The following is a 24,029-nucleotide window of genomic DNA, read 5'->3' as shown; positions in this document are numbered from 1 at the left end:
TGCAGTTGTTGGATGCCACATAGCTAATGACTGACTAATAATTCGCTAGGGTAACACAATGCATTGGTGTTGGGCAAATTAATCCCGCAAAGTTGAAAGAGATCCACAATGAGCAATATACTTATCTCTGATTGGGCTAAACTTTGGAAAATCCCACTAATCTCTCAGTACAAAAAACCCTGAGAACAACCAACGCTGGCCTATTGTATCAACCAATTGCAGTTTCATGCAAATAATTATTGTTGATAACATAGGTTATAATGAAAACATTATACATGGGCCATCTTTTTTGTACCAGTAGATTAACGGGGTTTTCCGAAAGTATCTTATTCCTAAAAAAACACATCTATTACATCTATTGCATAAACTTGGTGAATGCCACACTTCTGTTGATGCATGGACATATTTGGTGATAAGATTCCTCTTCGTTATGGCAATATTTGAGATTCTCTTCACAAGCATATTGAAGTATTCCAGTTCCAAACGTGTCGTAGCTCTCATACCTTTGTATGCATTCAGTTTTGTTAGCCTTTGTATTAATACTGTTTTGTTTATTACTTGTTTAAACACTTTTGATTAACTTAGCATGAGCACTTTAACAACAAAATTCACTTTTGGTTTATTTATAGCTTTTGGTTTATTTACTAGCTTTTGCTTGTATTCAGTATATAGTGTCACAAACAATAACTATGAGCCTTTCTCTGGGAAAACAGGGTTAAATGCATGTAAGTAAAATGTTGTCCCAGATTAGCCTGGTCAATCTGCACAGACTGACATGAGACTACACTTAAGGCACATGCTGTAAGCCCTGTTTTTGCAGATCTAGGCTAACATATAATATTTATTGGTAATTAATAATTTATTGATGATGTTTTGATTTTTTTTTGCATTACATTTTTACCTTTTTATAAGTATATGTTGTTTCCGTTTCTTTTGTATTGTTTGATAAAAATAATACAACAGGTATTGTAAATTTAAAATCAAAAACCTAAGAATGAAATCATAAAGTATAAACAGCTGCTTTCAATGTTTGACAATACTTTGTATAATTTCTTTATGTTATTTAAATAAAAGAAATATTTTAATAAAATGTACAAAAAGCTTTTTGAGTTAAAGACCTAATTTAAGTTATAAAAGTAAATGCTTTTCATTGTGTATACATGAAGTCACCTACTTGTAAGTAAATGTATGGTTAAATGCATTGTCATCACACATATGACCAGGCATTTTGTAAGCAAATCATAAACACACATCTATGACTTAAGTGTGCCATTCAAAATTTGCATGTAGCTTTTTTTAACATTTATGGTTAATCAATAAATTAGTCAGTTAAAAAAACATTAATTTACATGAGAGAATCAACTTTAAAAGCTGGTTTTCTGGTTCTTTTTCAAAAAGCAATTTTTGAAATGGTGGACAGGAAATAGAGACTATATTATTGTTCATACGTAGAATTGCGCAGATTCAAAGACAGAAGCTTTCGAGGAGAATAGTTAATAATGGGCATACTTTGTTTTATAAACTCTATATTTTGAACACCACTTTTAGTGGTGAATCTCGGACAAGAATTTTGTAAACTTAATTATTTTGTCACCATGAATACTTTCTTTTAGTTACAATGTATTTGTTTTGGGAATATTTTCTTTATGTTTTCTTAGAATAAGATAAATAATCAATAGAATTACTTAGATTACCCTTTGAATGTACAAAATAGTCTTCGTATGTTCCAATTATGTGGTTTTGAAACACTGTCAAGAAATGAACCTTTATATGATGATATTAAATGTTCACCGTGAATTACACATTCATAATATGTGTAAAGGCTTTCAGGGTTGAAGAAACTTAATCATTTTGTTCTAACTTACATACCGGTATTCTATTTATGAGTGTTTCACTTCTAATTGTTGAATATTTGTTCTATTAAACAATGAACTATTTTATGGACGGGTGTGCAATAACAAATCACAATAACTGTTAATTCTTGCCTACTTACAACCAACCAACGTCTTGAAAAAACTCAAAGTATGTATTAGTTTGAATATTTATCACATCTATTTGTATGCCCAGGGTAGAGTGGCATATAGCAGTTGGACTGTCCGTTGGTCTGTCCATTTGTCCTTCCATCCAGCATTCATTTTCCGGAGTTTTTTTCCTGAATGCTTTGAGATATGTACCTGATTATGTGTGTGTGAGTCTATCTACATTACTTACAGATCAAGTTTGAGTTGAGGTACGGTCCATGCTGAATACAAAATAATAGAAAACATGCATTTTTCCTATTGCTTTTGAATCGCTAAGATGAAACAAAGGGAATGAGCTTTGAACAACATAACGGAATCGTATAGCACTAGGTGTTAGATTTTAATTAATCCTACAGAAAAATGATTACGCCCCATGGAATAAACTATAGGTTTATTCAACACTTTGTCTTTAATATTCTCCTGTATATAGGGACTACTTTTGCGCCTTTCAATAGTCATTTATTTGTTCTTAATTTTGGATTTTATAATACATGAATTGAATGATTACTTTTCACATCCATATACCATATATAGATATAAGCCGTAAGTTGTCAATCCAATGCAACGTTAAATTTGTTAAGCTAAAGAGAAAAAGCAATTAAAGACTGCTACTTTGATTGCATCAGAACAAAAAAAAAACATAGTGTAAAAAGAATACTGTGATAGGGTAATTTTGAACTTAAATTTATCTTACTCGGCAAGCCTCGCCATGTAACCTTTTCTTCAACTCAAATTTATTTACACAATTACACTTACAAAGTATTCTCTACATGGCAAGTACTTACTTTGTCAAAGTCATTCAGTCATCAGATAAAGCCCTACATTGTGAAACAAATATAAGATAAATGCTCTTGGTAAGCTTGCTACAAAGCGTGTAATAATAACAAATATTAAATAATATCTCTAATGTTCTAGGTTTAAATATCTTTTCTTTGTATAAATGTCTTATATTTGGTTTTTATTGAAAGGAACCGTCTGATAAAAAAAGACAAAATTAAATTAATGATGTTGTTGTTCAGCTTAAATATCTTACTCGTTATTGTTTATACACATATAGATGTGTGTCATGTACTGCATGGGGTGTAATAGTGTGCTGTGTAACCATTACTACATAGTGGAATGTAGCCTGCTATATGTGAACATAAGTTATAACTCTTTAGTAAACAATTCATAATGTTGGTGTTTCACCTACATTAGCTATCTTTCTAATATTTTTAGTAGGTTATTCACACAGTTATGTAGATTTTGATGCCAGTTCTGCAATGCTTCTGTTAGCTCATATTGCACATTGGACAGCAATTATGTAGATGATATAAACTCTTTTCGTTTTTTTTTGTCTTTTTATGATATACATGTATGCAATATAGAGGTAAAATATATAAAGCTTATATGAATTTAAAGATCACTTGACTTAAATATATGTTATCAAATGGAAGTGGGGTTGTGTATTGTCCTGACTTTAAGAAATCCATTGCAATTAAAAATAATTGTATTTAATCTACAGATTGTTTTCATGTATATAACAAAACACGTATTTTTATTTTATCTATCAAAATGAAATGATATACAAAGAATTAATGCATTTGACAACTTTTAATTTAAAATGAAACTTTTGTAAAGTAAATGGCTTTTTGTGCTGATCATGCCAGACACAGACAAAACTTAATGCTCATGGTCATTGTACATGTTCACTCACTACTTCAGAGAAAAATGAACTGACACACTATCAAATAATATTTTATTGGTGAAGACATGTTTGGTTTTCATATAATAATATTTTCAGTTTAAACGCGACTCTAGACTGCTCCCCCTCAGACGTATCTCACAGGCGGAGACGACCAAGTTTATTTTTCCGCCAGTTGGTACACCACATTCCAGTCCCAACACAACACATAAACACACCAAAGGACTGCATCCAACAGAAATCAAGTTCTCATTTAGAAAACAAACAGGACGCAATAAAAATACCATGCGACTTACAGCTACAAGGCATTCATAGTTTAGATTTCAAGAAAAGGTTTTTGTAAAAAACACACAATATTTGTGTTTAATGTTTATAAACTTACTTAATCAGAGTTTATAATTGTAAATAAATAACAAAAGTGTGTTATTTTAATATTTAAAACTGGTATCAGTAAACATACACATTTGTTTTTATGTTACTAAACAAGTTACATCCATCTTCCATAATAGAAGTTGGCACATGTTTGTAATTGGCCTATATGGTTAAATTGTGTTTTTTATAAGTATGTTTTGATTTTGTTCACATTCTGTCAATGCAGCTGTTATTCGGATACAATTTCTAGTCAAATTTGTCGTTTTTTTGTGCCTGTTATTTTGAGTAACAGGGAAAAAAAATTGTGCGTGCATTATTGCTTGATCATGTCATTTCTGGTATTTGGGTATTGGTTGTGCTAGTGTGGAGAAACTGCATGAGGATCTCTAAAACGTCTGTGTTTTATCTTCCAAACATTCCTGTATAAGACATACTGGTTGTCGTGTGTCAAGCATTACCAACCTACATATAATATTCTGTGTAGACAGTTATATTGTTATTAGTACCGGGCCAAAAAGCTGATCGGGTATTATAAGAATGCCCTTCATCTGTCAGTTAGTGCTTCAGTTTTTTCAGTGCTTTTGTGTCCTCAATATCTCCTAAAGATGGATTTTATGAAACTTGTATCAAATGTTAAGGACATTTAGACAATTTGCAGAAGGCATAATTGAGTCATGCTGACTTTAGGTCAAGACCAAACTCCAAAGTCAATCATTTGAGCGTCCAATTTTATGACCTCTTCATAGTTCCTATACCATTTGTAGGTTTTCTTTAAACTTTGCTTACATGTGTTGGTCATTGAAACGATGTGCTTAAGGCATGAATCAGTTATGCAGGCTAAAGGTTGAGTTGGTACTTCAGGGAGAAAGGTTTCAGTCTGCATGCATGTTTGTGTCTGCTTCATATAACCCTTGTAAAGGTTCTCATAAAGCAGGACTAAAATATTAAGGTTAGTTAGACTATTTACATAACTTCTTAATCAGTTACTCAGGCAATAAGTCAATGTCATACTTCTAGGTCACATGTTTGAGCCTCACATAAGTGTTCAATCACTATATTTTTGATCGGTGGAAATTTTTTTATAAAACTTGGCAACAATGTTTTGGACAATGAGACAATGTGCAGACGGCATGAGTCAGTCATTCCAAGTCAAGGTCAATGTCCTACTGCAAGGTCAAACGTTTGAGCCTTCTTTTTCATTCCTGATCCATATCTCTCGTACCCTTTGAAGCATTGTTACAACTACATTGTTTAGAAAATTGAAACCATGCATAGAAGACATTATTTAGTCTTGACACTTCAAGCTAAAAGTCATGCTTCAAATTCAAAATGTATAACTTTCATTTGAGTGTCTTCCTACTCATCCTATACTGTATGATAGGTTCTTATAAAATTTGGCTAATATTTGAAGGTCACTGATGTATCCCTTTACAATTTAGATACGTATCTTGACGCATTTGTAGTCCCATTAGAAAGTTGCATTTAATTCATGACCTTTCTTACTAGATTTAAGTTTTAAAGGCGTCATTTCCAACCCTTAGACACTGATGAGCAGCAAACAGCATAAAACCTGAACAGACTGGGAGTTACTTGCAGGCTGTTTAAGTTTTATGCTGGTTGCAAAGGCCATTTTCACTTTGCTTCTGATGGGGGAAAGGATTATATGAGGAAAAACTCAATCACACTGAGTCAATATCATAATTTGAGGTCAATGGTTAAGCCTTCTTTTTTGTATGTGCTTCATATCTGCCCTACATGTTGCACAGTTAATTTAATTCAGACTATGTCCAAACGTTATGAACCAACCACTCGAGCTCAAAACCTAAGTCGCTATTTCAAGGTCCAAAGAATCATGGCGGGGTCTAGAGAAGTTTCTTGGACTGCTTTGTATTGTTTTATTGTTATCCAGTTATACGTTTAATAACTATGTTGATGTAGTTGCTGTTTTTTTAGATAGATTGGATAAATTGATGTCTTCTTGATGCATAATTTGTTGAAATGCTTTTCATATGCTCTCTTTGCTCAATGTAAAATCAAAAATAGTCCTTTATATGTTTATGTTGTTTGTTTAATGAACACCAAGCTATGGCTTATATGAAAATGAATATAAGTTAAACTACACAACATTTGAAGGTGTCAAGTACATAGTTCTCATGTGACGTTCAAGCACATATTATGTGAATGTTCAACATTGTTTTTAAATTGATACTTGTATGTTCTAAATTCAATATTTTTAATATCATTTTAGGAACATTAATATCATTTTATGAACATATTTTATAACATGAACTCTTGTTTTGATACACTTCTTAAATCAAAGCAATCTAGGCAGTTCTGCTATTTTAAGTGTTGTCAAGCTAAAAACAATATGTCGCAGCTAAATATATTCAGCAGTCCCTGTTTATATTTGAATGTTCAAATTCTGTAAAATTATTGATATATTTTGTTAGGTATTTTTCATAAATTGTATCTTTATTTTTCTGAAAAATGCAACATGGTTGTGTTCATTTTATAGTATGTTATTACAATATGTCATGCAAATTAGTTTCATTGTTAATTGTATCTTAATTGTACATGTACATATACTCTCTATTGCTTTATTGTGACGTTCATATCATATCAAGGTATATGCAATTCTTAATGTATAATAGCCCCTTTGCAAACTTACTCACACTCATTATATTTTTTTAGTTTAAATGAATAACTTAAAATAGCAGTTTAGAAGAATGCAGCGGAGACAAACTTAACAGTCCCATTTTAACATGTTATAGTCATGTTATATAACCAATGGTCAATGTTGTCTTCCAATGGCTTCCATGAATTATCCTCGATATACACTTAGCTTCCACATTATGTAGTCGAATGATTACATGTACAAGTTTGTATCAAAGTCTGTACTAATTGCTTAAATATTTTCAAGATAAAGATACGCTTTAGCAGTTGGGATAGGTACACTGCAACGTGTAAAAATGCGCGGTTGCGCTCCTAAATAATCAATATTCATACGAGGCCTATTGATTTTTTAATAAAGTTTATTTTTTCCTGGTTTAAGAACCCACCAAAAATGATCAAATTGAAATAAATTTCATATTGTATCGCGTTTCACCGTTTCCGTGGGAAAAATATGCAATCATACCTACCCCACGTTCTTAGGAGTATGATAGTCCAGGAATGAATGATTTTATCGTGATCTTGCACATTATGTAGTCAAATAATCACATTTTAAAAATTGAATCAAATTCTTTACACGTAACTGATATAATCAAGTTTGAAAATGATGCGTTATTAAAGTATCTAAGTGTGTATTCCGTTTTTACTATATTCCATACCGTGGGAGTACTCGGTGTCAAAAGTCTATTTTCATGAATATTTATGAAACACCTGCTGACTATGTAAATAACAATAAATAATAAATTAATATTCAAATGAATTCTGAAACAGAGCTTTGGGGTGAATGGATACTGGTATATAGAACGAAAGCAAACACTTCCCATATGTAACAGGTTTTAATAGAGGGTCGTGTCATCATTTGAATTTCCTTTTACGACGCTGACAAGGAAATTAAAAATGCAAAATAAATGTATGAGTATCAATTTTTGTTTTTCAGTTCCCCGAAATTCAATTGAGAACCTTACGGTGTTCGAGTGAACATGGGTTCAATGTTGGTCTTATAAATAATTATATAGCTGCAATTCAATTAATCCTATTACATGAACCAAGGAGGTTTAGAACTAAATGAAATCCAGTTATGTGTTGCAATGCAAATAATTTAGTCAAATTCATATTTCAAGGCTAAGAAACAGGGCGGGTTTTTAACCGAGTTTAAAAACATCATTCTTTTGTTAGCCTTATTTTATCAAATAGTTGCTGTCATGTATGACTTGATGGCATTTCCTCCCTGCAAAACATTCATTTTGCCTTACAAGTAATGTGCAGCATTTTTTAAATACTGGGTATGATGTTTGCATTGAAATAAATCAAGTATTCTGTATGTTTTCCCACATGTTTGGTTTCTTTTCTTATTTTCAACATTGTCTGCATAATACATTAATTGGATGCAAATTGCTTGTTTTTACATGGCCTGTGTGTCCTTTCTCCAAGGTCAATTTCTCGCAATGAGTGTGTGTGGGCATAAACTTGTCAGCATCGTAAAGGTTTTTAATTACTTTATGAATATAAAGTGCTTTTTGAACTGGGAGCTGAAATTTTTCAATTCTTAACATTAAATGGCGCTATTTAATGCTATGCATTAATAGATTTATATGTATGTCTTTTTATTTTTTAATTGTGATGCCCAACAATGCCCATCATGTTTATCTATACGGTTGGATTATAGAATGGCAATTGTTGACTAAATTATATTCCATGCAAATGATGTTTATTCAATCAGCAAGTGCTGTGTTCGTTGCTTGTTTTATATTTATTTACATAATTTTTTCCAACTGTTGCCATATACATTCTCAGTTTGTGTGTGTCTGTTAAACAACAGTTAAAACAACATTATAATTAATCGATTTTCTTTAATTCAATTCAACCGTTATGTGAATTTAAGCATATCTTAACTCTTTTTATAATCTTTCCATTATGGGTTATTAAAACAATGGGGTAAGCTTATATGTCTACCATAAATATTGCATCATCTTGTATGCTTACAGAGAAGAAAACTTGGTGTGCTTTCAACATGTGCTACACTTATTAAGATAAAACTATATTTTTGCTATCACCTTATATGAAGTGTGTTCAGTCATTTAGTAATAGAAAGTGTCCTTCTAATTTTTGTTTAAACTATGTGTTGCATTGTTAATTGTTAGTTTACTTTCATTTGAATGTGCTATCATAAGTTAAGAGCAGAATACAATTGTAATTGTCTTCTATCACACGGTGAATAGACTTGTTGATGAGATAAAGGATTTAATTAATGACATTTAACAGGGTAATACATGTATATTTATGTAAATTTTACGTGTTGGTCCGTGTTTTTTTTAAAACATACATTATCCTATTTAAATACTCTAGATGTTTTTAACATTATTATGTTATTTATGAGTGTTATATATGTATTTTGCTTATACAGAAAAGGCAACCATTGCGGAGATGATAGTGAACAAAATATCAAGAATAATAAGACACAATCGAAATTTTCTTCGCATAACACATACATAAGGAAGCAATCATTGTTTAGTTTAATATTGTATATCCATATGTGTTATATATGCGCTTCATATGACTCCTATATGTGTCACATATGCGCTTCATTAGCATTTAGTTTTGAGCTTTCAAATTGCAAGATATCCCCAAACATTACGAGTATTGCATTATATAGTTGGGTCAGATATATTAAAATATCGGTTATCTAGTTGTTCTATTTACAACTAACCGGATAATATTGGTATTCATAAGGCGTGATTCTTGAAACTCTTGTAAACGCTTGATATTCAAAAACGAGATAATTAGCAGTGGGCTAAAATTAATTTTACTTAATAAAACCGTATTCTCAGTTAACATGGTTATAACAATGCTCCTCCTCACAAAATAATACTTTTAAATTCAAATAAGTTACGTTAAATATTGTATTATTTAAACTCAAATTACATGCATATTACACAAGCTTACAAACAATAATTATTAAATTAATAGAATTACCATTCAAATGGGAGAAGGCGAATTTGAAACCAAACGTGCAAACAAACATTTTATTTTCAACAAATCTGTTTATTTATACGGGTTGATTTTATAATGACGTTAATTAGTGTAAGAATCTGACATTGTCATCGCGAGTGAGAAGAATAAAACGACTAGAAATGATGTTAATTATTTTATACTTGTACAATCGTACATTTCATTTGCAATCATGCAATTAAAAAGAAATCATTATATAATCATCTTCAAGATTCAATCAATTCAAAAAGTGTTTCTCTTAAATACTGGCGTTATAGAACAAGTACAGCAAGATTTCGAATTACAATAAAACGTATTATTTGTTTCTAAAACTAAGTCTATTATGTTTTTTATGTACACATCATTTGGATATTATGTACGAATCAATACACCAGAAAATGTAGTATCAACAAAACCGTCAGATTGATAAAAGTAACTTGTATAACCGGGTGTAGATCTCACCCAGACCATGTCACCCATGGACATCACGACATAGGCCTGCAGTGACGAGCATTTTTGTGCATGAGCCCCGTAGTGGGTTGACTTCTGTAGAGACTTGCCGTTGTGTACAATCTCCGTTGAAACATTCTGCGAACTTTGAGTGCAATAGTGAACGAAAAAGTGGTATAGACCGGCAACAGAGGTGGTGAACTTTCCTGTGTGAATGTCTGAAACATAACAATCAATACTTTTAGGTTATTAGACGTTTCACTGTACAATACGGAGATATATTTGGACGAGCACACAGTTTGACGTTACGGCTCGTCCAAAATGACTTCAAACTGTGTGCGAGTCCAAATATATCACGTATTGTACAGTTTAAACGTCTAATAAGCTTTTTGTTCTATATCATTTTCTTCAGCTCTTTGTTTCATTTTAATTTTGATTTTAAAGTGCTTTAATTGCATCTATGCTATTTTCAAGACAAGCGCCTGTGTGAGTCGATTAAAGTACATTCGCATACTTTTTCTCGGTCACGGCTTTTATCGTTATAAAACAATTGCTTAGTGCACTTGTACTCAACTGTCCACTATGGAAAAAATACAGACTTTTTGGATCCAATACCGGAATATATTGGACGGTCACGTGGTGCATATGAAGAATGCCGATTGGATGACTTTATTGGATATAGAATAAAAAATGTGATCCAATTTTTAAAATATGTATTATTGTATCCCCTCTAGGAAGAAGTGGGGAAAATAGCTTTTAACCTTCACGTCTTTAGGTAGATAAGTTGGTCGATTTATAGAATTTTCCATTTCCATTTGATATCTAGAGAATGATTTTACCTTCAACCATGCACATAGGTATAATGTTTACTTTGAAGGAAATAAAGATGCCTATTGCTTTTGATGTTTACAGGTCAAAGGTCAAGGACAGTGGGGCTAGTCTGTGTAAATTTGTTTTTCGCACAATACATTTAGAATGCTTTGACCTTAGATCATGTAAATTATTATTGATAGCTTCTGAGAAAGGGAAGATTCCTATAGATTGTATGGTCACATATTTTAATGGAATCTTATAACCATTTGAGAAATGTGTGATATTTTATTTAAGTCTTTAAGTTAAACTTTTAATTATTGTTATACAAACGTTATTTACTAGCCTTGTGTGCGTTATAATTGTATATATATTTATTACCTTTTTAATTTATTTCTTGTTTCTGTTGAAAAGCCATAATTATCACTATAATAAGGGACAAATCCCACTTTACCTATATACTGAACATATGCCACAAGTTGCATCTCTGCTATTCAGACTATCATCAGATTGTCAATTACAAAAATATAGTGACCTATTTTAAGGAATCTGCTTGTGAACATACAACTTTACATATTAATAAAAGTGAATTTCAGCTGAAATATCTTTTGTTAAACTGGTTATTTGAATGATAAAATGCTATGTCATTTCTATTGTGATTTATTCTGGTTCAAATGTCTGGCGTAAGATGACTTCTAGGTTAGATGTGTGGTTTTGCATGTGTAAAGTGGTTTCATTCTGAAAGTTTTGTATTGACACTTTGACATCCATCTATATGTAACAATGACCGATGTCCCGATCTCGAAGGGACAGTCCTGCTTTTGAGGTGTTTGTCCCGGCATCCCGATGTGACACAATTTGTCCCGACATTGGTAAAAAACAACGTACGTTCTATATGATCACAACACAATTCGCTATTTGAGCTCTGTCTGGCTTTAATTTATCATTCACTGTAACATCAAAAATAACTTACAGTAATAGTCAATAATAGCGTATGGAAAGCAGCTGTTTAGGCTGTTTCAATATTTTATAAAAAAATACACATATGTTTTGTTAGTCTTTTTGTTTAATGAAAATTAATCCAGTAATTATACATTGGTTTGAGACTAGCGTTTACTTGCCTCAGATTTAGTACCTTGGGAATAAAGAAAAATTGTTTCAGACCTACTGGTATATAATGTGGAATTGTTGAGCCAGATAAAAAAAATTGTGTGCTTAAAAGTTGCATAATAGTGTTTAGAATTTATTTGAATTATGTTTGTAAAATTCAAATTTGTCGAAGTTCTGCCATATACTTTAACATTAAAGTAAAACATATCAATTTTGTTAAAACCTGTAATTTAGGACAGCACAAATGCTGCAGCACATTTTACAATGGTCCTCACAAAACATTTCTAGTTTCTTGTCTGTGTGGGCATCACATGTTTGTATAAAGTTTGCCATTTTCTTAGTAAGAGGCCATTTCTTCTTGTCTTTTTGTAGAATTGTTGAGCCAGATAAATATACTGTTCTTCGTAGTTGCATATTGGTGTTTGTTCAAATGTAGAATTCATTTGAATAATGTTTGTCAAAGTCAAAATTGTTGACGTTATCTCTGATACTTTAACATAAATTAAAACAGGTCAATGTTTTTAATACCTGTGTTTTAGGAAAGCACAATAGCTGCAGCACAGTTTACTATGGTCCTCACAAAACATTTCTAGTTTCTTGTCTGTGTGTGCCTCACATGTCTGTATAAAGTTGTCAATTTTCTTAGTGAAGGCCATTTCTTCATGTCTCCTCTCCCATACGTGCCATGGTTAGCATATAATTGACCATGATGATTAATGCAATTTTCACACATACACTTCAGACATGTTTCACAGTACATCTCTGCAGTTTCTACGATATGTTTACTTTCACAAGCATCACAACAATAGTCCTTCACAAACTCTGAACCTTTATAAACTGAACTTAAAGCTGTCGCCATTTTGTTAAAAGGTGTGTTCCTGTTTTCTGAATTGGTTTATGTACCTTTAATTAACCTAAAATGGTTATTGAGCACTCTTATTAACTTATTGTTATGTTGCTTAAAAGTGTGCCATTACATACACATTAATAGTACTAATTATAAGCCTCTGATTAGTCAAAAATAAATGATTTTGAACATTTTGATCTGATAAACTCTTGTTTTGTTAAAATAAACCTGCCTATACAGCTTACATCTCAGTGTAAAATCGAAGTAAATCGATACCGATATTTATCACAGCTAATATTGGTGTATTCAAATTAAAGTATGACATGTTCCTGGTCTAGTGAAATGGAACACAAAATGTCTTAAAAAATGCAATAAATGTTGAAATAAGCACTTAACTTTTGTGTTTTATTCTCCTCATATTTACCAAAAAGACCTGGATGATTGTATTTACTAGGTTCGTGAATTTCCTGTTTCTTCTTAAAAGACTTCAGACACTAGAACTTTTGCTCGCCTAAGCACAAACAGCCCATTGTGGTCTATTGTGGTAGGTGGCCATGAGGCATCTGTTGTCATTTGTTGTGGGTATTTCTTCGGGTGGAGTCAATACATGGCTTCAAACAACATCTCCTAATCTGCTTTGCAGATTTCAATGAAACTTTACAGGAATGGTTCCTATAGTCACAGACCTCAACATTTGGCAAATCGTTCCTGTCTGCTGAATATGTTGGTCAACAGAGCATAACATATTTGTTTTAGTTGATTCTTAAAAAAAGTGTCGACTTAAAAAATATTTTCCTCTGAAACTGGTAGGCTAAGAGGTTTAATATTTGGCTCTTAATATGGATCTCTACAAAGATATTGAAATCATTTCCATGGGGTCGAAGCAGGTCATGCCCCAAAGGTCACATGATTTTTAGCTCGGCTGTTTTCGTGGAAAACCCGAGGTATTATCATAGCCAGCTCGTCGTCCACCGTCCGGTGTCCGCCGTCCGGCGTCCGCCGTGCTAAATCCTTAATATTGGCTCTAAAATCAAAGTGCTTTCACCTACAACTTTTGAAACTTCATATGTACATGCACCTTGATGAGTTCTACACGCCACATCCATTTCTGGGTCATTAGGTCAAAGGTCAAGGTCACTGCGACGTCTAAAAAAACAATTCTGATAGGCTTTCATTTATTTAAAACAGCACCCGCAGCCTAGCGTTTGCACCCGTTATGCGGTGCTTTTGTTTAAGACTTATAGCAAATCACTTTTTTTCTCAAATTGCGAGAGTGAGGCTTTAAATGTTTGGTAAATATTATATAGTGGTTCTCTGCAAACATGGTTCTTATTTTGGCTCTGTGATCAAAACTGGCCAAACCCCGTTGGTAACATATTTCATATAGGTTTATATACTAAATAATTTAAAACACCTTCATTGAAGATCAAGGGTCAGGGATAATGTATTGTTGTGTAATATGGTATAGAGGCCAAATCAAAGTGTGTTCAAATCATGTCTCTAGCATCAAAGCTTTGCAAGTCTCCTTGGTCACCTGATTTGAATAGCCTTTTTAAATAAAATATATAAAACATAAAATTTTTATCTGAAGTTAAAAGGATTTTGGGTGTTATATTTGGTTTGTCTTGTAAATTATAAAAGACTTCCTTATAACAAAAAATGTAGCATAAAAGTGAAAAGTGTCGTCCCTGATGAGCCTGTGCAGACTGCACATATTTATATGGGACGAAACTTTATTTATATGCATTAATCCCAGTTATCCCAGAATGCGGCTCTTTTTACTATACAACATGTATGACTGGAACACGGTACGTCAGTCTCCCAGCGTGTGGTTGGCAGAGCTTGGGCTCATAACCCTGGCCTTGCTGCCGGACATTGTGCTCCGAGCCTACACAGATACATTTGGGTTACTTTTTACAACTGAAAAACCTTAAATGTAAACATTTAGATGTGGGTTACCATTCACCAATGAAATAGAATTTTGGATATGAATTCTGAAAACCTGATTCAAGACTTTTGTTGTCCTATATTTATAAAAGGTGTGGGAATCAAAAAAAAATTATAAATGATATCATGGTCCGTATTAATAAAATTCCCGTGGTTAAAGCTAAGGAATTAACTTAAATTAATAAATTTCCTGCAATCTCTAGCTGTGTCATGTTAAGGCTTGACATTAAAATGTTTGAAATAATTAAATTGTGAGTAAACCATGAATTGTGTATGCTTTTGTCGCAAGAAAACATCTTGGTTCTAATAGCAGACTGCGCAGAGACGACACTTTACGCACATGCATTAAGCCCCGTTTCCATCGAGCACGGCTCATATGTTTTTATGTCGGTTGTTCAGAAATAAATATTGTCTCTGCTTGGTGACTCCGATGTGTAACAGGGATGTCATGCTTTTAAAAGATCATTTAATGCTACTTTGTAATAAAGTTAAAGACTTTACGGTACGAACTAGGCTTTGCGACTTTTGTGCCATTTCTTGTTTCGTTTGTATACATAACTATGTTCTTAGTGAACTTTGGATAAAAGTATAGTGTTTGTCCCTGTATAGGAACTGGCCTCAGGGAAAACTGGGCTAAATGCATGTGCGTAAAGTCTCGTCTCAGAGTAGCCGGTGTTTCGGGTTCTAGTATTTTTTTGTTTTAAGGAAGTCTCTACTTATCAAAACTCCAGTAGAGACTAAAAGTGTCTTTCCTGTCTTACCCCATTTAAATGTCTTCATTACTTTTCCAAACATGCGCAAGCCATTGTTTTAACATTACAAAATTTGAATTACTGATATAGATGCCATTTATACTGTCATGTCCCAGGTATTTTTGGTGTGACAGTTTAATCTGAAGATAGGTGGACAAAGTAACAGTACCTTAACCTCTTTGACCTCATTTCCAAATATTATTTCTACAATAATTATTAATTTTACCTGCACCGTTTCATTGGAAACATTCACATGATATGTTTTGTATTATTGTCATATGGTCATAATTTTATTTTGCATTTTGGTGGTATGATGTTAGTGGAATGACTTAAAAGAAATGCTCGATTGGCATGCTGAAGGACTATGGCTGATTTGGCATGGCTTTAACATTTTATGTTACAGATGTTTGGCACATTTTGATTTAACCCATTTATGCCTAGTGTCTAGAAAAAAGGCCTTGGCAAACAGCGTAGACCCAGATGATACGCCGCATGATGCAGCGTCTCATCAGGGTCAGCGCTGTTTGCTTAAAGGAATTTCTGTACGAAATATTCTAAAAATAGAAACAAATAATCTAGACATCCCTAATTTTGGAAATAAATTGATCCAATTTAGAAGGATGGGAGATTCCACTCGCCATAAATGGGTTAATGTTCATATTATATAAGTATCTTTAAAGTACAACAGTCAATAATACTGCAGTATGACAGTCCGGTAATTGACAAATCAAGTATGGGGAAGTTTATGAGCCATGTCACGGGAAAATGAGTCTTATGCCACATTGGGCACGCATAGCTCTGGATCAGTCTGCGCATTTGCCTAATCTGTTCAGGAGCTAACTTGTCTGCTTACGAGACCACGAAACATTTCCGTGACTTTATAGTGGAAAGTTAAGCTACAGACCAGAATGAGTTAATGGGCAGACTGGTCAGAAGGTATGTGCAGCATATGGCATAAGACCCATTTTTGCACAATGACGTTCATACACTGTGATATATTTCAATGCTGCTTAGGATTGTGAAATATGCAACATTTAGATACCCCAAAATAAAATAAAAAATTCCAGTATATGTTAATGGGTAAGTACCATCAATGGAGTGGAAATATGAACATTTTCTCACAATCCATTTCAACACTAGGACTTTAAGCATTTCAAATTATGTTGAATGACCTTACATTGCCAATCCCTTTGTTGATTAGCCAGTTAAATTTTTAAAAATGGAGAAGATGAAGCAATAGTCAATTATATAACAAATGTGTTGAATGCCATTGTCATAATCCTGTTTATTACCAATATGTTTATTCAAATATCATTTGTGGACACTTTATTTGATGATTTTGTTTAGTTTATAAAGTTATTAAAAAGCAATTATTAATTGTTTAAAACAATAAAAAATAAAATTGGAATTACTGTTCTACTGTAAACCTACATTGTTACTATGCTTGCATAATTTTTATGTTTAACTCCTTACAATAAAAATAAACATTGGAAAAAGCATTAAAAGAATTGTTTTCTGCATACGTTTTAAATTATTTTATGCCCCCAGATCAAATGATAAGGGGTATATTGTTTTTGGCCTGTCTGTCTGTAAGTCATTTTATGTGTCACAAAACTTTAACCTTGGTTAATTTTTGCAATATTGATGATAGCAGCTTAATATTTGGCATGCATGTGCATCTCATGGAGCTGCATATTTTGAGAGATGAACGGTCAACAAGGTCATCCTGCAAGGTCAAAGGTGAAAATAAAGCGGCGCATTGGGAGCATTGTGTTTCTGACAAACGCATCTCTTGTTTGTTTATATAATTGTGACCATAAAAGCAATATATTGTTTTATTTCTCTGATGACTCATGAAATCAAATTAATAAGCTACCAAAATCTAAATTAAAATGGTATGTATCATGACTTTCAAATTGGAAGTGCCTTGTCGTATATCGACAACATTGACTTGATATCAACAACATTGACCTTATACTGACATTATTTACCGGATATCAACAAAATTGAGAGCCTGGCGACATTATTGACCTGATAAAAACAAAATTGAGCGCCTGTTGACATTATTGACCTGATAACAACAAAATAGGGCTCATACAGACAACCTTGACTTGATAACAGCAAAATTGACCTGATATCTGTAAAATTGACTTGATACTGACAACATTGACATGAGACTGACAACTTTGACCTGATAAAAACAACATTGAGCTGAGACTGACAAAAAATGACCTGATCAGAAAACAATTGATCGGATACTGACAACATTGACCTGACAACATTGACCTTATAACAACAAAATTGAGCGGATACTGGCAACATTGACCTGATAACAACAGCATTGGGCTGAGACTGACAACATTGACCTTATAACAACACAATTGAGCGGATACTGGCAACATTGACCTGATAACAACAACATTGAGCTTAGACTGACAACATTGACCTGATAACAACACAATTGAGCGGATACTGACAACATTGACCTTATAACAACAAAATTGATCGGATACTGGCAACAGTGAGCATATAACAACAAAATTGAGCGGATACTGACAACATTGATCCGATCTGATTACAACACAATTGATCGGATACTGACAGCATTGACCTTACAGCAAAACTGTGCGAATACTGACAACATTGATCTTATAACAACAAAATTGAATGCATACTGATATCATTGACCTAATAACAATTAAATTGATCTGATACTGACAACATTGACTTGATACTTATGAATTCTGTAAACATAACAATTTGCCTTCAAAGTGTTATTGAATTTCTGTGACATCCATGTCAAAACTGTGTATTAAAAGCGTGTTTAACCACGCAAAGCCAATAGTTTCATGCACAACCGCAATAACATTCACAATGAATGTGGTTACCTGGTATCAAGACGTCACACCAAAAAGGAAAATACTCGATTGCAATAGGCTTAGTTACAACAATTTTGGGCATGTATGTTACTATTAACAGATTTTATAAAATCAGTGTCCAATAGGGAAGGTTGTATTCCCACTGAATATGCGTATTTCAACTCACGGGATGTAAGCGCACAGCTCTTACGTTAGTTAAAATTTATGACGAATTTCATGCAACAATTTGTGCTAATTGGGAGCAAGTGAAAGTAAATTTTGTGAACATAAATCAAACAAATGTGTTTACAAAAGTTCAGTCATCTGCTTCACTTTGCAGTGTATTTGGTATTTAATGAAGAGGTCTAGCAAAATGTATGGAATATAAATTTGGGCTATTTTCTTTTAAGATTTTGAAATGCAATTATGCTTGTTTTTTTCCTCATTTTAGTTGTGTTCGTAATCATTTTTTAAATTATTCAAAATTATTGATACTACGATACGCTGGATATGAGGGAATCGTAGGATACACACTGGGATTCTAGTCTATAGTCTTACTTAATTTTGTTCAACCACGTTGTATGATTGAATGACACAATAACAATATTTTCACATGAATATTATTAGTCCCCTACTGGTGAAACCAGAGAGAGACTTATGGTTTGCGCTCTATGTGTCTGTTAGTCTGTCAGTCTGTCATACTCTTCTGGTTGATACAATAGGTCATACTCTTCTGGATCCTGCGATCTATTAAAAAGTTCTTCATATTTTTCATGAAACTTGAAACATGGATAGAATGCGATATGGAAAGTATGCACTTCATTTCATTTTGTTTCTGCGTCAAGAATTCTGGTTGCTATGGCATTAAATAGATTAGAAATATTGCTGAAAATGGTGGATCCTGCGATAACTTTAAACCTTTTTAATATTTGTTCATGAAACATGGACAGATAGCAATTTGCAGAGGTAGGGGACTTGTATTGCTTGACAATAGTCTTGTTTTATATATTTTGACCAATTTTTGTTCAGGTTTTATGCTGTTTGCTGCTCATCAGTATTTAAGGGTTGGAAATGAAGCTTTTAAAATTTGAATCTTGGATAAAAGGTCTTTAATTAAATTTAAATTTCCAAGGGACTACAAATGCGTCAAAATACATATCTAAGTGGAAAATCGTTGAACATTGTCACACTGACGCCTTAATTTTTTGTCAGGTTATAATATTGGTGACCTATTACTGCAAGAGAAATGTATATCATATAAATGGAAGATAAAAGAAATATTCTGTGCAATAAATTGTGAACTGTTGTGTGTTGAAATGGATAGCCGAGAATTTTGCATGTTGGATAGAGGATAACATGATTTCTTGTGTAATAGATTGTATATTGGTTAATGTTGAAATACATAGCCAAGAATTTTGCATGTTGAATAGGTGCCTATTTTTATGTAAATGACTGTAGCGGGTCAACAAGTTACAGACACTTCTTCACATCTAATACTACATTTGTCACTGAATTTTTATTGCATGTTGTTATGGTATTTTGATATGTTTCTTGCTTTGATGTATACAGGGATGTGTCACTTTTTCTTGAACATTTTTTTCTCAGCTTAGGAATTGTGTCATAGAAGATGTCTCCTAACTGTGTATTTAAATGTTTAAATTAATGCAGACCATTCTGTATTAATTACATTTCTTTTATCTTAATCAATTATACTATTTGAATTGTGTTTATAAATTATATTGAATGACAAAAAAACTGTTGGTTGTTAAGTTTTACTGTTGGATTACCATGCATGACTTATATTTATTCTATCGCAATATGGAACGGTTCTATTATTACAGGATTATCTTATTTTGTATTTCTGTTGAAATATCCTTATTAATTAAGTTCTATATCAAAGGCAGCACTTGTGTTTTTCATAAAAAGAAACATAAGTTTAACTATTATTGTTTACATGTTATGATTACTGGTATATACATGTATACATAGCACGGCCTCCCTTCTATCATATTAACCATTTGTATACCCCCCTCCCCAAATGTATATAAAAAAGCATTACTCATGTAGTATGCATTTTCTAGTGCTTGTATATTACCTATTGTTAGTTTGCTCATACTGTAATAGAACAAGATAATGTGCAAATGTGTTGCAAGGGTTTCAATTGACTTAAACCCATTATCTATTTTTCATAGGTCATAAAATAACTCTGCAACACACGTTCGTGCATGTTCTATTTCTATAAGAGCCTTTTCCAGCTAGCCTTTACTGTTGGCTTGTTTTGATGCAGCGCGGTGAGAAGTCACGGGACCGATACTCGGTGAATGTTAGTCGCTCGTCGGGAAAACTGACCCTAACACAGATCAACATTATTGAAACTGACCAGTGTGAGATAGGTAATAAGGTGTGCTTGTAAACTGCACAGTTTGGTGTTGTCAACAAAAACATCAATTTGGAACCAGGAATATTTCAGCCTGTATGATCTGGTATTAATGCCGATGATTTTCTGGATTATTTCGGTGGGTTGCGTTTTGAAGTTCAACTGCAGTTGTTGGATGCCACATAAGCTAATGACTGACTAATAATTCGCTAGGGTAACACAATGCATTGGTGTTGGGCAAATTAATCCCGCAAAGTTAAAAGAGATCCACAATGAGCAATATACTTATCTCTGATTGGGCTAAACTTTGGAAAATCCCACTAATCTCTCAGTACAAAAAACCCTGAGAACAACCAACGCTGGCCTATTGTATCAACCAATTGCAGTTTCATGCAAATAATTATTGTTGATAACATAGGTTATTATGAAAACATTATACATGGGCCATCTTTGTTTGTACCAGTAGATTAACGGGGTTATCCGAAAGTATCTCATTCCTAAAAAAACACATCTATTGCATGAACTTTGTGAATGCCACACTTCTGTTGATGCATGGACAGATTTGGTGATAAGACTCCTCTTCGTTATGGCAATATTTGAAATTCTCTTCACAAGCATATTGAAGTATTCCAGTTCCAAACGTGTTGTAGCTCTCATACCTTTGTATGCATTCAGTTTTGTTAGCCTTTGTATTAATACTGTTTTGTTTATTACTTGTTTAAACACTTTTGATTAACTTAGCATGAGCACTTAAATAACAAAATTCACTTTTGGTTTATTTATAACTTTTGGTTTATTTATAGCTTTTGCTTGTGTTCAGTATATAGTGTCACAAACAATAACTATGAGCCTTTCTCTGGGAAAACAGGGTTAAATGCATGAAAGTAAAATGTTGTCCAAGATTAGCCTGGTCAATCTGCACAGACTGATATGAGACAACACTTAAGGCGCATGCTGTAAGCCCTGTTTTTGCAGATCTAGGCTAACATATAACATTCAGTGGTCATTAATAATTTATTGATGTGTTATGATTTATTTGCATTACCTTTTTACCTTTTTATAAGTATATGTTGTTTCAATTTCTTTTGTATTGTTTGATTAAAATAACACAACAGGTATTGCAAAGCTAAAATCAACAACCTAAGAATGAAATCATAAAGTATAAACAGCTGTTTTCAATGTTTGACAATACTTTGTATAATTTGTTTTTGTTATTTAAATTAAAGAAATATTTTAATAAAATGTACAAAAAGGTTTTTGAGTTAAAGACCTAATTTAAGTTATAAAGGTAAATGCTTTTCATTTTGTATACATGAAGTCACCTACTTGTAAGTAAATGTATGGTAAAATGCATTGTCATCACACTTATGACTAGGCATTTTGTAAGCAAATCATAAACACACTTCTATGACTTATGTGTGACATTCAAAATTTGCATGTAGCTTTTTTAACATTTATGTTTAATCAATAAATTAGTCAGGAAAAAAACATTAACTTACATGAGTGGATTAAAGCTGGTTTTCTGGTTCTTTTTCAAAAAGCACTTTTGACAGGAAAGAGAGACTTTATTATTGTTCATACGTAGAATTGCTCAGAATCAAAGACAGAAGCTTTTGATAAGAATAGTTTATAATGGGCAAACTTTGTTTTATAAACTCTATATTTTGAACAGCACTTCTAGTGGTGAACAACTACATTAGAATCTCGGACAAGAATTTTGTAAACGTAATCATTTTGTTACCATGAATACTTTCTTTCAGTTAAAATTTGTTTTGGGAACATTCTCTTTATGTTTTCTTAGAATAAGAGAAATAATCTATAGAATTACTTAAATTACCCCTTTAACGTACACAATATTCTTCATATGTTCCAATTATGTGGTTTTGAAACACTGTCAAGAAATGAACCTTTATATGATGATATTAAATGTTCACTGTGAATTACACATTCAAAATATGTAAATAGGCTTTCAAGGTTGAAGAAACTTAATCATTTTGTTCTAACTTACATACCGGTATTCTATTTATGAGTGTTTCACTTCTAATTGTTGAATATTTGTTCTATTAAACAATGAACTATTTTAAGGATGGGTGTGCAATACTAAACACAATAACTGTTAATTCTTGCCTACTGATAACCAACCAACATCTTGAAAAATCTCCAACGATGTATAAGTTTGAATATAAGTCACATCTATTTTTTATGTCCAGAGTAGAGTGGCATATAGCAGTTGGACTGTCCGTTGGTCTGTCCCTCTTTCTGAGTGTCTGTCCGTCCGTCCATTATTCCATTTCCAGAGTTTTTTTCCTGAATGCTTTGAGATATGTACCTGATTATTTGTGTGTGAGTCTATCTACATTTCTACAGATTAAGTTTGAGTTGAGGTACGGTCCATGCTGAATACAAAAATAATAGAAAACATGCCCTTTTCCTGTTACATTTGAATCGCTAAGATGAAACAAAGGAATTGAGCTTTGATCAACATAACGGAATCATATAGCACTCTGTGTAAGATTTTTAATTATTCCTACAGGAAAATGATTTTATAGAAGCGATTACGTCCCATTGAATTAACTATAGGTTTATTCAGCACTTTGTCTTTAATCTTCACCTGTATATAGGGACTACTTTTTTGCCTTTCACTCCTCATTCATTTGTTCTTAATTTTGGATTAATACATGAATTGAATGATTACTTTTTACTTTTATATACCGTATATAGATAAAAGCCGTTAGTTATCAATCCAATGCAACGTTAAATTTGTTGAGCTAAAGAGAAAAAACAATTAAAGACTGCTAGTTTGATTGCATCAGAACAAAAAATATATAAAAAACATAGTTTAGGATAAATAGAATACTACGATAGTGTCCATGTGAATTTTATTTATCTTACTCGTCTCGCCATTCTCGCCATGTAAACTTTTCTTCAACTCAAATTTAATTACACAATTACACTAACATAGTGTTCTCTATATGGCAAGTACTGACTTTGTGAAAGTCATTCAGTCATCAGATGAAGCCCTACATAGTGAGACAAATATTAGATAAATGCTCTTGGTAAGCTTGCTACAATGCTTGTAATAATAACAAATATTAAATAATATCTCTAACGTTATAGGTGTAAATATCTTTTGTTTGTTTAAA

The 24,029-nt window shown here is 32.5% G+C and overlaps 1 protein-coding gene across 8 annotated transcripts in view; it reads left to right on the top strand.

Annotated features, from left to right (window-relative positions):
• The window catches only part of LOC127836161 (phospholipid-transporting ATPase IF-like), a 254,660-nt gene that overhangs the window by 228,832 nt on the left and 1,799 nt on the right, over positions 1-24,029 (top strand). Inside the window, exon 30 of one of the 8 annotated variants that reach the window (XR_008028628.1) lies at positions 6,702-6,809. The exons of 2 other annotated variants lie outside the window; for them this stretch is intronic. Coding sequence is in view for 5 of the 6 variants with exons in the window: in XM_052362602.1 (XP_052218562.1) it covers positions 20,911-20,922 (12 nt within the window). In the remaining variant the exon portion in view is untranslated. Of the gene's footprint in view, positions 1-3,804; positions 3,905-6,701; positions 6,810-20,910; positions 20,976-24,029 lie in introns of those variants that run through there. 5 more of the 8 variants (XM_052362602.1, XM_052362643.1, XM_052362616.1 and 2 more) reach the window with 5 other exon arrangements.

Source organism: Dreissena polymorpha, chromosome 6 (genome assembly GCF_020536995.1).
Source record: "Dreissena polymorpha isolate Duluth1 chromosome 6, UMN_Dpol_1.0, whole genome shotgun sequence".
In the NCBI taxonomy this organism is placed as follows: domain Eukaryota; kingdom Metazoa; phylum Mollusca; class Bivalvia; order Myida; family Dreissenidae; genus Dreissena; species Dreissena polymorpha.
Note: the sequence above shows the minus strand (reverse complement) of the source record. Positions and strands in the feature narration are given on the sequence as shown.